This window comes from Caenorhabditis elegans, chromosome V, assembly GCF_000002985.6.
Source record: "Caenorhabditis elegans chromosome V".
In the NCBI taxonomy this organism is placed as follows: domain Eukaryota; kingdom Metazoa; phylum Nematoda; class Chromadorea; order Rhabditida; family Rhabditidae; genus Caenorhabditis; species Caenorhabditis elegans.
The window spans coordinates 8,921,182-8,935,247 of NC_003283.11; the positions used below are offsets into that span (position 1 = coordinate 8,921,182).

Consider the following 14,066-nt stretch of genomic DNA (forward strand, 5'->3'; position numbering starts at 1 on the left):
TCATAATGTTAAAAAAATAATAGTCATTTGTGTTCCAATGCTTGTTAATATCAATAATCTAGTGAATGTCATGTGGGAACTATTATATTCCTATCTGCAAACATAATACCTGTAAATAATATAAACTTGAAACATGAGCATATTTAGCGACAAAAAACTTCTCCTCAAAAGGAAACTAGAAAAATGCATTGTCCTTGTGAGTAACTCATAATAAATCAAGAAAGAATAAGGGACCGCATGAATGAAAATAAGACCAAAGAGAGGAATGTTTGCTGTGCTCGCCATGCCTTAGCTCTTTTTTCTCCGTGCCAGAAACCTACTTTTTACACTACAATACGCTTATTAGACCACCCATTTAATATCCAAATAACGAAGAAAAAAATGAAAGCAACTTTTGAGGTCAAATAATAATAAGAAACTTGTTTTCATCTCGTCATCATTCAGAAAAACTTTGACATTTCCTGGAGGCAATGTCATATTGAAGAGTTAGTCCATGGGACAAATTCTATGATGAACCTCTTTAAGTGACAAGTACATTGCACCACAGTTACTGGAACAACACGCAACTGTTCTTTAACTATTGAGAAAGAATTGAAAGCTCAAATACTGGAAACCTCCCGGATATTTGACAGATGAGGGTAGGAAGGATATGGAAGCTTTAGAAAATACATTTCCTGATATGAAAAGGCGGTGCTGATAACGTTTGTTACGTCACAATACGCACAAAGCTTAATTTTAGATTATTAAAATTACTAACAATACTCAGGGGCTTATTTGATTCATTAAATTACTTTTAATTGAGCAATGATTTCACTATAAAAGTGATATAATATTATAAAAATAGAAATGGTCGTGAAAGATCAGACCGTGACGATGACCATGATGAATAAAGATTTTTCATTCTTTGAAATATCATATAATCCGAAAGATCATTCATTCAAAGTTTCCTATTAAATTGAGGATAAAACTTTTTAAAAACATATTTGGTGTTTGTTGCACTGTTTTCACATTCTTTTATTTTTGTAATTTAATGAAAATGGTTACATCACCGGAACGCGTGTTCATGACGACTGCCTACAGTATGTATGTATATCTAAAATAAAACAGAACATTTTTGCGCGTGAAAAATCGAGATCATTCATTTTCGTCGATTTTAGTGGCAAAATTCTTGATATTATCCAAAATTTTTCAATTAAAAAAAATATATTGACAAGCTACAGCACCTGAACTAACTTTTCAAATATTTTCCTTATTAAGGTCACTTTTCATCTCTCCAAACGCAACATCGTTAACATTTTAAGTTGAAGAAACATTTTTAAAAATGATTCCAACATGTGAATTATACAGTTAATTATTTTTAAGTATAGGTCATTAAATTTTTAATTTTATTTTTAAATTTTTTGACGGACCGACTGTATATGAAAAGCACAAAAAAATTGTACGCAAAAGTTTAGAAAAACTCCCCATAATTGAACGATAACTTTTTTCTTTTGAAATCCTTGTTCCTTTCCAAATTTTTAGAAAAGTTCTCCACATGAAACTTGTCTAACTAAGTCAATCATTTTATATTCTGATTTAATAATTTAACACCACATTTATTAGCTTTCATCGTTCTTACCAAATGTTTTGATCTTGAACAACTGTTTCATCAAATCAATTTTGAAAACTTTTCACCGATCAAAACATCAACACAGATAGGTTATCTCTGTTTCTCTACATCTCGTTGTATTTTTCATCTCGAATGATAAACACCGTCGTTTATCAGTGTTGTGTTAGCCTCCTCGATCGCTTGTCCGCTCTTTTTCCTCGTTCTCCTCATTGTTTTTGTTCACAGTATTTTCTCCGATTTTTCACGTTTTTGTACAAATATCAATGCTCTTTTATCAATAAAATAGTGTTATTGCAGCATGAAACTGATAGTAATTTTATGCCTTTTGGCCGTTGCTGTAGCCGCAAGTATTATTGGAAAGAAAGCTGTTGGAGCAAAAGGAACACTTCTCTGTGGAAACACTCCAGCTTCAAATGTTAGAGTACGATTGTTCCGTGTGAAACCAGGAAAGAAGGATGGTTAGTTCACGCAGTTCAGACATTAAAAAAAAACAATATATGAAAAGGGAAGTTTATGAACGTATATATTCTATGTAAAACGCACCTAGTTCCAGGTCTGCGGACTCAGAAACCCGAGATCTTATTTTTTTTGTTAGAAAAATAAAGTTGGACAATCTATTTCAACGTTTTTCTAGTTTTAAAAATGATTTCTACTTTAATTTTCTGAAAATTCGAAAAAAAAACACAACCCACTCTTTTATTCGAAAGTTACAGATATCAACCAAATGCTCGACGAAGAGTACACTGGACCACAAGGAATGTTCCATGTCGAAGGAAACACCAATGGATTCCCATTAAATGAAACAGATCTTCATCCAGTACTTTCTATCTATCACCATTGTGATGATGATCCGAAGAAATTGGAGAAAGTGTGTTGAAAGTAGATGACCAATAGAAGAAATTGATTATTTTCAGACTGCTTTCCGTCGATTCAACTATGTTCTTCCCGACACTTTCGTGAATCAAGGTGAGAAGGCAAAGAAAACTTACGACTTGGGATCATTGAACATTCAACTGGAATTCCCAAATGAGAAGAGAGAGAAAACTATTTTGGAGAAGGCAAATTAACTTTTTTTTTTGTTCAGAATAGTCTCATAAAAATTAATACAACATATATTATTGAGAAGAAGACTCTTCTAACAAAGCACAATGAAATGGAATGCGTCTAAATTATCAAAGGTGTTAAATGGAATGTACCCGGGTGACTACACTCGAAATAATAAAACTGCGTGGAGTGTACTGCAGAAAACCTCATAATTAGGCCCCGCCTTTTTATCGTCCACTCACGGGGAAAAGGCAAAATTCGGGGACCAACCAATATCCGGCCGCCGACATCTCATGGGTTCCGCGCGCCGCTATGTTTAACTCGCAGCGGGCGGAGACAGCTTGCCACACCCACAACGAGTTAAACATAGCGGCGCGCGGAACCCATGAGATGTCGGCGGCCTGATATTGGTTGGTCCCCGAATTTTGCCTTTTCCCCGTGAGTGGACGATAAAAAGGCGGGGCCTAAATATTAGGTTTTCTGCAGTGCACGCCACGCAGTTTTATTATTTTGAGTGTAGATCGGTCACCGAATTTTCTAAACGGGGATGCCGGAGATAAAGCTACTTTTATACAACGGTGAAGTTTGTTTTTTAGAATTAGAAAAACATATGAGAGAAAGGAACAAAAGCGTCACAAAAAGACACGTTCGATATTCACAGAAACGGAGTGGAGCGTAATGAATATAATTAAGTGAGAGGAAATTAATATAAACTTTTAAAAAATAAATTCAAAAAACGAGATCAATAACCAGCTGGATATGTGGCAGTCTTCCGCCGGAAATCACTGTTTCCCTCGACAAATCCTAAATTCCAAAATTACTTTTCAATTGCGTCAAGAAACAAAACAAACCTTCAAGAGAAATGAGAGCTTGAACGACAGACTTTTGCCGCGGGACAACTGTGAAGTTTTGCTTGTATTGCTCAACGAGTACTTCTCTCAACGCTAGTGGCATTGCTTCTTCAGTTTCTGTTGTTTCTGGAAGATATTGATTATGGAATCTTGGAGCATCAACTGCTGCTTTAACAGTTTGATTGAAAAGAAGAGTCCGAATAACTGTTTGGGCAGTTGCTGAGATAATATATGATCCTCCAGATGCTCCGGTTACCATTTCCACTCTATTCTCATTCTTGTTATAGATAATCATTGGACTCATTGAGCTCATTGGCCGTTTTCCAGGTTGAATGAAGTTGGTTTCGGATGGAGCGTAACCGAATGAATTCTTCATTCCAGGTGTTGAGAAATCATCCATTTGATCGTTCCAGACAATACCCAAAGTAGGTGAGGCACGCATTGATCCAAGACTGAAATTCTAATGATAATCGAAAGAAGTTGTTTGGTTTCACAAAAACGTACATTTGATTAACAGTTGATGTACAGGATACTGCATTTCCATGAGAGTCAATGATGGAAACATGAGAGGTTCCATGATCTGGTGCCTGAAAATTAAAATATTAGTATTCATAAAAGTGTTGAAACTGAACAGTTCAGAATGATGAAAATATGGAAACGATAACTATCGAACAACAAAAAAGTGTCGAATGCACCTGCACATTACAATAAAATATACTCATTCATGCGGTCTCACCTTATTGATAGTTTCCGAGTCTGGCTGAAACTCGTTCAAAATAATATATTTTTTTTAGATTTAACAATTATCAAAATAATAATATATGTACATTTGACTTATTTTCAAAAACAATTATAATTTTAGCTATGAAAGTTGTGCTTCCGAAAAAGTGAAACAACGTAAAAGATAGAAATAGTTTAAATTAAAAATTGTCGCGTTGCTTACCTGTGAGGCTCTCTCAGTATCTGGCTGGAAAACTTTACATTGTTCTGATCTACTAACTATATTACACTAGTTCTATCATATAACTTCAAATCCTTTTTTCCTATATCCTTACCATATCCTTCTTCTCTCCACCATAGTAATCCAATGTCTGGGCGGTATCCTTGATTAGAGACGCAATCTTTTTAGTGTATTCTCTGTGAATGCAGTCTATTTAGAAAATTATTTTGAAAAGTGTTAAATTACTCTGTCATCATTTCATCCACCAAAGTTTTGGCCGATTCTACAAACTTCACATCTCCCAGCTTAGTTCTCTGTGCGTAGGCAAATTTTTCAGCTTCGATAAGTCTATGATAAACCAATGGATCATCCAGATCAACTTGTCCATCCTTGTAATACTCTAAAAAAGTGCAAGGCATGAGAAGTCGTTTTCTTTTGTATAATACTTACGAGCCATAACTTGAATAATGTTTTGAGTAATAACAAACGATGATGGTGGTGGTGGTCCGCACATTTCATAGTCTCCAGGTAAATGTGTACTGAGAAGTGGAGCATCGTCGATTGTTGTTTCGTAGCTTGCCAAATCTGATTCATTTACAAATCCTCCATTATCAGTAATTTCTCCTGCAATCGTTTGAGCCATTCCTCCCTTGTAGAAGAGCTCAACCGGATCAGTCGCATTAGCAAGGAGAGCGTATGTGCTGGCAAGTCGTTGTCTTTTCAATATATCTCCTTCTTCGTAGACTCGATTCGTTTTTGGATTCACAAAAATGTCTCTGGAAAATTTTCGCTTTAAACATGAAATTATCAAAGAGTTAATAAAGGCTCACTTCATCGTAGGTTCTTCTCTTATATATTTTTCTTTGTCTGCAAGAACCATGGCAAGATTCGAGGAAACAGGGAATCCATCATGTGCCAGTGTGATTGATGGTTGGAAAAGACGTGCCCATGATACTTTTCCAGATCCATACATATTGAAGACAGTCCAGAATCCATGAAGTTCCGATGGAGTAGCAATCGATTTGTAACCCATAACAGACTCTTTTGGATTATCAACAAACATTGTTTCGGTGGCAGCAGCTGGAGCTGTTTCACGAGCATTTATAGTTTGACACATTCCAGTCGATCTGAAACTTCTTTTTTCACAACTCTACATATCTTTGTTTACTCCAGTTATGAGAAAATATCTTACGCATTGTAGAGAGTCATGACAAATCCGCCGCCAATTCCAGATGATTGTGGGTTCACAGTTCCGATACATAAAAGTGAGGCGATCATGGCATCAACAGCATTTCCACCCTCAATCAGAACATCTCTCCCAATTTCAGAACAAAGGCCGTGATCAGAAGTAACTGCAGCTTTTTTGTAATGAGCGAAAAGACTTCCAGATGGAGTTGGCCAGTCGAACTGTGGTTTACCGTTTTCATCTCGTTGAACAACTAACTGAAATAATAATTTCTAAAAATAACCTAGTTTTCCAAAACATAAATTAGAATATTAATGAACTATATCGAAACTAGAGTTGTACTAGACACCAAACAATATTCATGTGTACCATATTTCTAGTGGTAGTTTCTTTTGATGTTGCTTCCATTTCTCCTTTTCCCATATGTCCTTCGATTATTGACCCATTCACTCTCTGTTTCATTTAACAAATTGTTTCAAATAGGATTAACTGCCTACTTCTCTGTTTGTCATCACTGTTTGTTTTGAGGTATGTAGAGGTAAAAAACCAAGTATACCAAGAGATTAATTAGTAACAAACCCTGCTACTTACCTCTGATGGTTTGTCGTCTTCGCTGTATTTGATACCAACTACAATAGCAAGAGCAATCGTTGAGAGCAGAAATAGAATAGCAAGGACTCCGAATGCAATGGTTGTCCATTTTGAACACCTAAAATGATGAATTTATGTGTTTCAGAGTTAAATTAATTATGGTTTTTACTAGAAAATTTAGATTGCAAACCGACTAGATTAAATAAAAAACTCACTTATTCTCACCGAGGCCCATATTTTTCGATTAGAATATTAAAAACTTCTATCAAGAGAATAAGAAAAAAAGACGAAAACTCTAAAATCCCCTTCTCCAATTTATATCCCCGGACGACGAAAATCCGTTAGTCGGATTTTGAAGGTGACTACAACTGGCCAACGAGGGCAATCCTGAACAATTTCGTCATGAAACTTCCAATTTTTGAAGGCGTGTTCATGTGACGATGGGTGTCAATGGGGAGGAGGGATAGTGGCTACAACTGGTTTCTAGAACCTACTTCACTACTCAGGCACAAACCCAATTAATACGGAATTTGAACTATGTGCTACCGTCTGTGAATCACCTTCTCGAGCGAATAAACCCGTAAAAATTCCTGCGATATGTTCTAAACTGTTTGTTGTTAATTCGGCAACTTTTTAGTGAATTAATAGAACATATCGAATTTGAATTTTGATTGTTGTCTATGACACGTGGAGAATTAGGATAATATACAATGGAATCAGTTTCCTCTACAGTGATCCGCATGCTAATAATATCTATAGTGGGATGGGAATAGCTCCGCCGAGCTCCCTGTGCTCACCCATTTCCCTCCGCTCAATTTATGACAATGTGCAAACGATTGGGAGTGAGAGCAAACATTTGAAAAATTGTGGACACATTCTGATCTTTTGGCAGAAAAAATCTCTTCATAAATGATTTTTGAATGGTACTTTTGTATTAACATGTTCAAGAAGGAGCCAGTAAAACCAATACACAGGTTTTTGAACTTTTAAACATTACTGTGTAAACAATTTTCACAAAAATTCCAAGAATGGTAGCAAAAAGCAGCGGATCTATGAATAGGAACACCTACATTGAATGGCAGGAAATGGAATCATTAAACTAGAAATTGCGAACAGTAAACATTCAATTTTAGGTGAGAAAAATCACGTAAAAAGTCATAACAGGACTATTGATCTTTGAAAACTAGGTAACTAGATCGGGAGAAAATTTTTGAATACATTTTTTTTCAGTCCCAGTAAGAAAATGTTTTTTGAGTAGCACATACTTTTTAATGATTTTTGGAAATTTAGAAGGATTTTTGAAAATTACAACCAAAAAACGAAGAGCACCTGGCATCTCATAAGATCTGTTCTGGGCTGGAATGTTTATTTTAATTTAAAAATGTAGCTAATCAAAATTGTAGCTTAATGGGCAAAAGTAACGTACCCTTTTTTTTCTTCTTTCCGGTTCCTGTGAATATGATTGATATCCGATGAGAAAACTTCACTGGGACTACCTCTTCTGGGCGATTCAACGTCGCCGACACGTGTGATCATTCTGCAAGTTGATTCGAATAAAAAGTTTCAAACTACAATCAGAATGACGAGGAGCTGCTCTTTTAAATACGATAGAGAGGGCGGAGAAGTTAACAATTATTTGAACTCTATTTATTACTTACTGCCACCTACTCCACAAATACCAACTAAATATACTCTGGTTCCGATGAGCACACATACATACCCATCAGGAGAGTGTGGTATCAAAATCTGGTTATTAGAGGGAGGAGAAGGAAGAAAAGAGTCCGAGGATAAATTTAATGGTGAAACGATTTCTTGCAGCAGAACTGTTGAGTATATTTGTTTTTGATCAATTTGAAAGAAAGTTCAACCGCGATGATCTCGGGGGAGACTAAACAAATGGAGAAGGATTAAAAAATGAATGAAGAGATTATGTTGTAGAAGTTTAGAACTTCATATACGTAATATTATTTTAACAGTCAAAATGTTCAAAGAAACAAATAAATACAGATTGGGACAGCTACATAGCATTAAAACAATCGAAAAAAAACAGTGATTGTTAACCATGGAAATACGAAAGTTCCTGCTTATTTTAGTGCCTTTGTAAATTCGTTTAAATATTTCAAAATAAGAAGTGAAGTATACATAAACCCCATTTTTAAATACCGTAATTCGGTAAACTAAATTTGAGTAATACTTTCATTTTTGGCAGTACTGGTTTGGACTTTTATCGGTATTTTCCAACAAAATCAAAAATATAAAAATAATCTTGAAGTGTGTGAAAACATTTTATATATCCAATTTATCAATGTAGTATCAATTTAAAGTGCATCCTAATGTTTTTACATAAATGATCAATGATTTGCAATTTGAATTACCTTTCCAACCAAATTACCAAAATGAACGAAATGAGCGGAAGTAATGAGAAAGGAACGGTTTCTGAAATGATCAAATTTCACGTCATTTTATTCATTCGAACTGAACGCGGGTTCCGCCTATTCTCAATACAGAAGAATATTTGAAAAATTTCCAATTTTCATTCATTTGAATAACATTTTCACGTACAGAAGATTCCGTAGATGACAAAACAGTTGTTCAAATAAAAAATAACTGAGAAGTGAATTGTCGAAGACTTGTTAACAATTGGATTACTAGAACTCTAACACGGTAACAAAATGGACAGACTAATAAAATTGAAAAGCAAATACTGGAAGTCATGGAACTTTCTCCATTTTCAAGAAAAACACCACGAGACGAATGAGGTGTGGTGCTAAAGGGGACAAATGATTGAAAAGTAGAATGCAACTTGTTGATGATTCTCTATTGTGAAGAAGCATTACAGGGTCAAGACAAGTTACAACGATAAAGGACATGGGTGGAGGGTAAAGAAAAAGAACAAAACGTGTTGTAGTATCGGGACGACAAATGAGACAAAAAATGGGCTGAAAATATTTGTTGGTTGAAGAGGAGAAAGAAAAATTGGATATCAACGAAGGAAAAAGGAATTCAACGCAGAGGTAATTGGTGATCATATTGGACACAATGGAAGAACAAATTGAAATGTAAGTGAATACGTGTTCAATGAAAATGATGGACACGCCTTGGTGTAATCAATTCTGGAAGGATCGTGGATAAAGCCGGTTTAATGGATTATATAGATTAGAATGATTAACTCATCTGAAACCTTTTTTACCTAGTTTCAAAACAACTTTTTTCAAAAATGTCAACAATGGATAATTTGAGTTTAGAGAGCCAATCACTTACTGGTTAGTAATGTTTATCATCTCAAGACGTGACAGCGTCCCGTGGAAGTCTCAGGCCCTATTTCAGCGATAATCGTATTTCCTTTTTTAGACCTCTCTGAGAGTCGTGCTCCCCTCTGAGCCAATCGAACCCGAATGCAAAAAAATTTCTCTCAATTTTTAAAATCACGAATTTCATAACCTTGCCGTAAATATCTATGAACGCATCGTTTATAGTCTCATCAACGTAAAAGTTCATCGAGGACATTATTTCGATAACCTTCAATGCACATATGTCACAAAAAATGCATTCGGTATATTTTTGCAAAACTGTTGTGGTCATCATCATCATCAGCGACAATTGAGTACAATAAACGGGTCATAAATCACAAAGAGTTTTATAAAACGTGACAGGAAAAAAGTAACACCTAACTCGAACAAAGGTCGATTTTACGACAAAAAATGGTATTGATTTGGGAGATCTATATTTTATACGATTCTCTTTCTCTCAATTTTATTCGTTTTTTTTTTCCAGCGTGCACCCATCCAAACGATTACCGTGTCTAGTTGTTTGGCGGAAATATGAAAAGATAAATGGATATAGAGAGGGGATTCAGAGAGGGGATTCAGAGAGAAAGACACTTGGATCACAGGGAAAATGTGAACACAGTTGATGCGTATCGAGAAAAGGGGATTCACGCAATCGTTCTATGTGGGGATTTTTAAAATAACCACGCTTATGTAGTAGGATCGTAGTATGACTCAAAAAAAAAAGGGAATGAGTAGTTACATTTGGAATAAGAACAACAACACTTGCAAAAGGTCATTTTGAAGAAGTTTGACAAATAGTAGTTACCACACAGAAAAGTCAGATGACGATAATTTTGAGAAGAGACCTTGACTGAAAAATGCGCGGATGCCAGAAGGATTATGAGGGTAGCAAAAGGGCATTGAAAAGAAAAACGAAAGTATTTGCAGTTTTCTGAATAGACTGAGGTAAAAGTGAGGGTGGATATCTTGTCTCGTGTTCTTCTCATCTAATCTCTTTCTAAAATTTGTGAATAGGTAATCAGTTAGGTGTTTCATTTGCATTGAAGATGTTCACGTGTTTTCCTGATTATTATATCTTCCATGTTTTCTACCAGACCTGAAATGCAGCAGATGTTTGAACGACGGCGTGTTTGACGATTACCACCTTGGGTGCCTTTCAAAAATTTTGACAATTTTACCATCCTTGTTCTTATAATATTGTTGAGCCAGATCTTGGCAACACTGTGGCAATTTTCATGCCAAAACTTTGCAAGTTACATAAAATCTAATAGGAGAATTTTCAATTACTACCAAAAAGTATGGAAGTATAGAAATACTGAACAATTGTGTATTTATTCAAAATTGAATAATGTAATCGAAAGCCAATAAAAAATTTTTAAACACTAAATCGGAAAAGCTGAACTATTATTTATATTTTTAGGATTTCCTGCAAAATGTTTTCATCAGATATTTTTTAGCTAAAAAATCCTTTAAAATATCAATTTCAAAATACCCAAAACAAGTTGTCATCATTCCAACATTGCCAAAACAATGGGAACAGTGTTTTAAAAACATGTAACAATGCGTACCTGGATGCGATAAAAACTGGTACTGCCATTCCCGTATTTCAAATTTCAGTTGCTACTGGAAAGTTTGAAAGTCAAAAATTAAATTTATAATAGCGAGGGATATAATAAACACTTTCTAATGCGTTCCTTACCATAGCTATATGTACGGATGTACGTAGTGTGAAAAAGCTCTACATCAGCCATATTTATAGAAGTATTGTTGTACCAGCCAGTCTGAAAACGTGACATGGGAGTATATGTTATTTTTATTTCATTTTCCTACGTTTTACTCTTTTAAAAATCAATCTTCAACATCTAACTTCTTATATACAACCAGTAATCTGGCAAAATCTTTGCGGCAAATGCATGTATTCTGCTAATTTTATATGAAATCTAGTCATGAACTGCGCTCTTTCCTTGTATTTCCTTGTATTTCTGTTCGCCGGTTTTCTGTATTTCAGACTTCACAAAATTGATGTTCGCAAATTTTGAACAGTTTTCTCATATCAGTTATATTTGTTTCAGCCGCTTAAAAACTTCTATGTTCAATTTCCCGACCAAGACAAATGCATCCGTGATTTATTATACCCGTATATCCAAGATAGAAACATCGAGGTATTGGTTTAACAGTCTATATTTCTAATAAATAAAATTTCCAATATTTCAGCTTTTCGGCTCACTTCCACTATTTATCAATCAATGCTCATACAAACAGCTTCGATCGTATTTCCATTCTATCCGAGATGGCCAACATTTAAGCATTTTCTTACCTGTAGAAAAGGTATGCTAATTTTATTAAAAAAAAAACCTTTTCCGTTAAAAATTGCGTTTTAGGGAGGAGATGATGATATCCCTCCACATGGAGAGTTTCTTTTTGCAGAGGACCAATGTGTAATTGTACATGCTACAGAAAGATCCGATATCAAAACGGAGCTGAAAATGAAGGTACGATGCACATTTTCTAAAAAAGCGTCTAGATCTTATTCAAAAACTCATAAGACATTACTGGCTCTCTCTGATATAATACTTTTGAAAAATATGTAATTTAGTGAAATTTTATTGGTACACTGGAGAGCTTTACTGTTAACTCTATGTCATTTTGATGCTGAAAGCACAAAGCAGTTTTCATGCAAAAACGTTATTCTTTTTTATTATAATAATTGAATACTGTCTTTATTTTCATACTCCCCAAATTTATCATTACATCCCTTAACAATACTCAATTCAGAAAAAGTGGCCATTATGCAAAATCGCGAAAGTCAGCACCCAAGCGACACCGGATAAGACCAATCAAATCGAAGTGGTTCAGGCCAAACTGAAATTGGCTTTCAATGAAAAATCGTTTAGCCAAGACAAAAGTTTTCTCGATTTACACACTCTAATGAGAGTTTTCCTAAATAGTCGATATATTGGTAAGACCTTAAGATTACAAGCATCCCTCATGCTTCCTAGTCATTTTTCCAAACCGCGTATTTGCATTCTGACGTGATAGTTCAACTTTAAAATTGAAAAATAATGTTCAGGTGTACTTAAGGCATGCTAATCTCAAAAAAAAGACAATTTTGAAACAACTTTCAGAAGCGTTGTACCTTGACGAATCAGTTTCCCTTGATGAAATTCTGCAATTTTCCGATCAAAAAAGTTTTGCCATGCTATTTCCCGTTTGTCAGCTCACGGTGGTGCTTTTACAACCAGAAAATACATCAGAAGCCGCAGAGTTCTGGAATTTTATTCTAAACTTTGTTATTGATTCTCCGTAAGTTAACGTTTTTTTTTAACTTTAATCAGGATAGTCAATTTCTTATGGAATAAAATTAAAATTAGAACAATTATTTCAATAAAACATTACAGACTAGTGTTGGTATCTTCTCTGCAAATTGATCGGAATAAAATTGATATGGTATTCTACAATCCTGTTTACAAATCTTGCAACTTCAAGTATTATTTATTTTTTTGTACCCAAGAAAGTACCAATTTTTTCAGGCACTTGTCGATTCCGTTCAAGAAAGGAGGAGTCAAATTTTGAAACCATTAATTTTGTACGTACATTTGTGTCAACATTTTCTCCCCATAAATTCTTCAGTCCTTTTTCTCCGACATCAAAATATACGAACGATTTGGTTGCCTATCACTGATTGTTTGTACAAACACAGACACGAGTATGTGTGGGTGGAGGTGCAAAATTGAAAGAAAAAGTTGTGAGAAAAGGGGAAATCATGAGTCAGATTTCCGACACAACAAGGGAACAGATGACGTGACGCCTACTGTACAGATAATATGAAAAACATTGTTTTTTTTTATCGGAAGTACCTGGTTACTGTTCACTAGATTTTGATATCATTAAAGTCAATTTGTTGGTTTTTGGAATTAGTGACAAGTGAAAACTATTTTCATATAGGTCTTTTGAAAAAACATCCGGTTTCCGGATACACATTTTAAAACGATAGCAGAGAACAACTGATAACTAAGTTAGTTGCACATTATTTACGTTATAATTGATGAAATAGAATTTTCAAGGTTTATATTTCCTCGAAACTTTTTCTGAAGTTTTCCACGTGCTAATATACAACGGTAGATTTCTGTAAAAACCTAAAGTGAGTTTTCAAAATTAGGAGAACATTTGTGGCAAAAATTCGCGTAACTTCTTAAATTACTTATACAACTATAAATGTTACACTTTGATGCAAAACTTCAAAAAAAATCATATTATGATTTTAGGAGTGTTTTCATCCGTATTTTTGTCTGAAAGCACGCTTTTTCATTTCAAAAATCCTATTATGAAACAGTGAATAGAACATTCTCGTCCAACACAAAAAACCATCGTTTTGCACATTTATTTGCGCGGTACAAACACGGATAAGGCGTTAAACTAATTTAGTTTGTGGTTTTTCAAACAGAAAAAAGGCGAAAAGCACAGCAAGTAGCATCTTCAATGTTTGGACACCGACCCCACCCGTCCTATCATTCGGTTCCATTCATTCATCACATGTTCTTCGTCTTCTTCATCT

The 14,066-nt window shown here is 34.8% G+C and overlaps 3 protein-coding genes and 4 non-coding genes across 10 annotated transcripts; 5 read left to right on the forward strand and 2 right to left on the reverse strand.

Annotated features, from left to right (window-relative positions):
- Positions 1 to 1,906: 1,906 nt before the first annotated feature.
- Positions 1,907 to 2,715, forward strand: ttr-47 (Transthyretin-like family protein). The gene is made up of 3 exons (NM_001380717.2): positions 1,907 to 2,067; positions 2,323 to 2,477; positions 2,524 to 2,715. The coding sequence occupies exons 1-3, from the start codon at positions 1,908 to 1,910 to the stop codon at positions 2,674 to 2,676; spliced, it is 468 nt and encodes a 155-aa protein (NP_001367933.1). The 5' UTR covers position 1,907; the 3' UTR covers positions 2,677 to 2,715.
- On the reverse strand, positions 2,664 to 7,797 carry H14N18.4 (Gamma-glutamyltranspeptidase 1; the record flags this gene model as incomplete). Of its 4 annotated transcripts, none has more annotated exons than NM_001380718.2 (11): positions 2,671 to 3,457; positions 3,505 to 3,956; positions 4,009 to 4,091; positions 4,241 to 4,264; positions 4,560 to 4,641; positions 4,691 to 4,844; positions 4,895 to 5,220; positions 5,275 to 5,571; positions 5,637 to 5,887; positions 6,222 to 6,339; positions 6,437 to 6,672. In NM_001380718.2, the coding sequence occupies 11 exons, from the start codon at positions 6,454 to 6,456 to the stop codon at positions 3,396 to 3,398; spliced, it is 1,869 nt and encodes a 622-aa protein (NP_001367934.1). In that variant the 3' UTR covers positions 2,671 to 3,395. The 4 variants fall into 4 exon arrangements, with proteins under 4 accessions (NP_001343850.1, NP_001367934.1, NP_001370776.1 ...); NM_001383361.1 differs by lacking the exon at positions 6,437 to 6,672 and adding an exon at positions 7,648 to 7,757 and having other exon boundaries at positions 2,681 to 3,457; NM_001356716.3 differs by lacking the exons at positions 4,241 to 4,264; positions 6,437 to 6,672 and adding an exon at positions 7,648 to 7,797 and having other exon boundaries at positions 2,664 to 3,457.
- H14N18.5 lies at positions 7,030 to 7,227 on the forward strand. Its single transcript, NR_069130.1, has one exon. It is a non-coding gene; the product is annotated as an Unclassified non-coding RNA H14N18.5 (non-coding RNA).
- Positions 7,232 to 7,362, reverse strand: H14N18.8. Its single transcript, NR_069131.1, has one exon. It is a non-coding gene; the product is annotated as an Unclassified non-coding RNA H14N18.8 (non-coding RNA).
- A 1,223-nt stretch (positions 7,798 to 9,020) lies between the features above and the next one.
- On the forward strand, positions 9,021 to 9,079 carry H14N18.7. Its single transcript, NR_069132.1, has one exon. It is a non-coding gene; the product is annotated as an Unclassified non-coding RNA H14N18.7 (non-coding RNA).
- Positions 9,080 to 11,436: 2,357 nt separating this feature from the next.
- Positions 11,437 to 13,146, forward strand: H14N18.2 (DUF2726 domain-containing protein). The gene is made up of 8 exons (NM_072905.2): positions 11,437 to 11,535; positions 11,584 to 11,673; positions 11,726 to 11,839; positions 11,893 to 12,003; positions 12,287 to 12,470; positions 12,637 to 12,814; positions 12,910 to 12,996; positions 13,042 to 13,146. The coding sequence occupies exons 1-8, from the start codon at positions 11,458 to 11,460 to the stop codon at positions 13,082 to 13,084; spliced, it is 885 nt and encodes a 294-aa protein (NP_505306.1). The 5' UTR covers positions 11,437 to 11,457; the 3' UTR covers positions 13,085 to 13,146.
- Positions 13,147 to 13,894: 748 nt separating this feature from the next.
- H14N18.6 lies at positions 13,895 to 14,036 on the forward strand. Its single transcript, NR_069133.1, has one exon. It is a non-coding gene; the product is annotated as an Unclassified non-coding RNA H14N18.6 (non-coding RNA).
- The last annotated feature ends 30 nt before the right edge of the window (positions 14,037 to 14,066 follow it).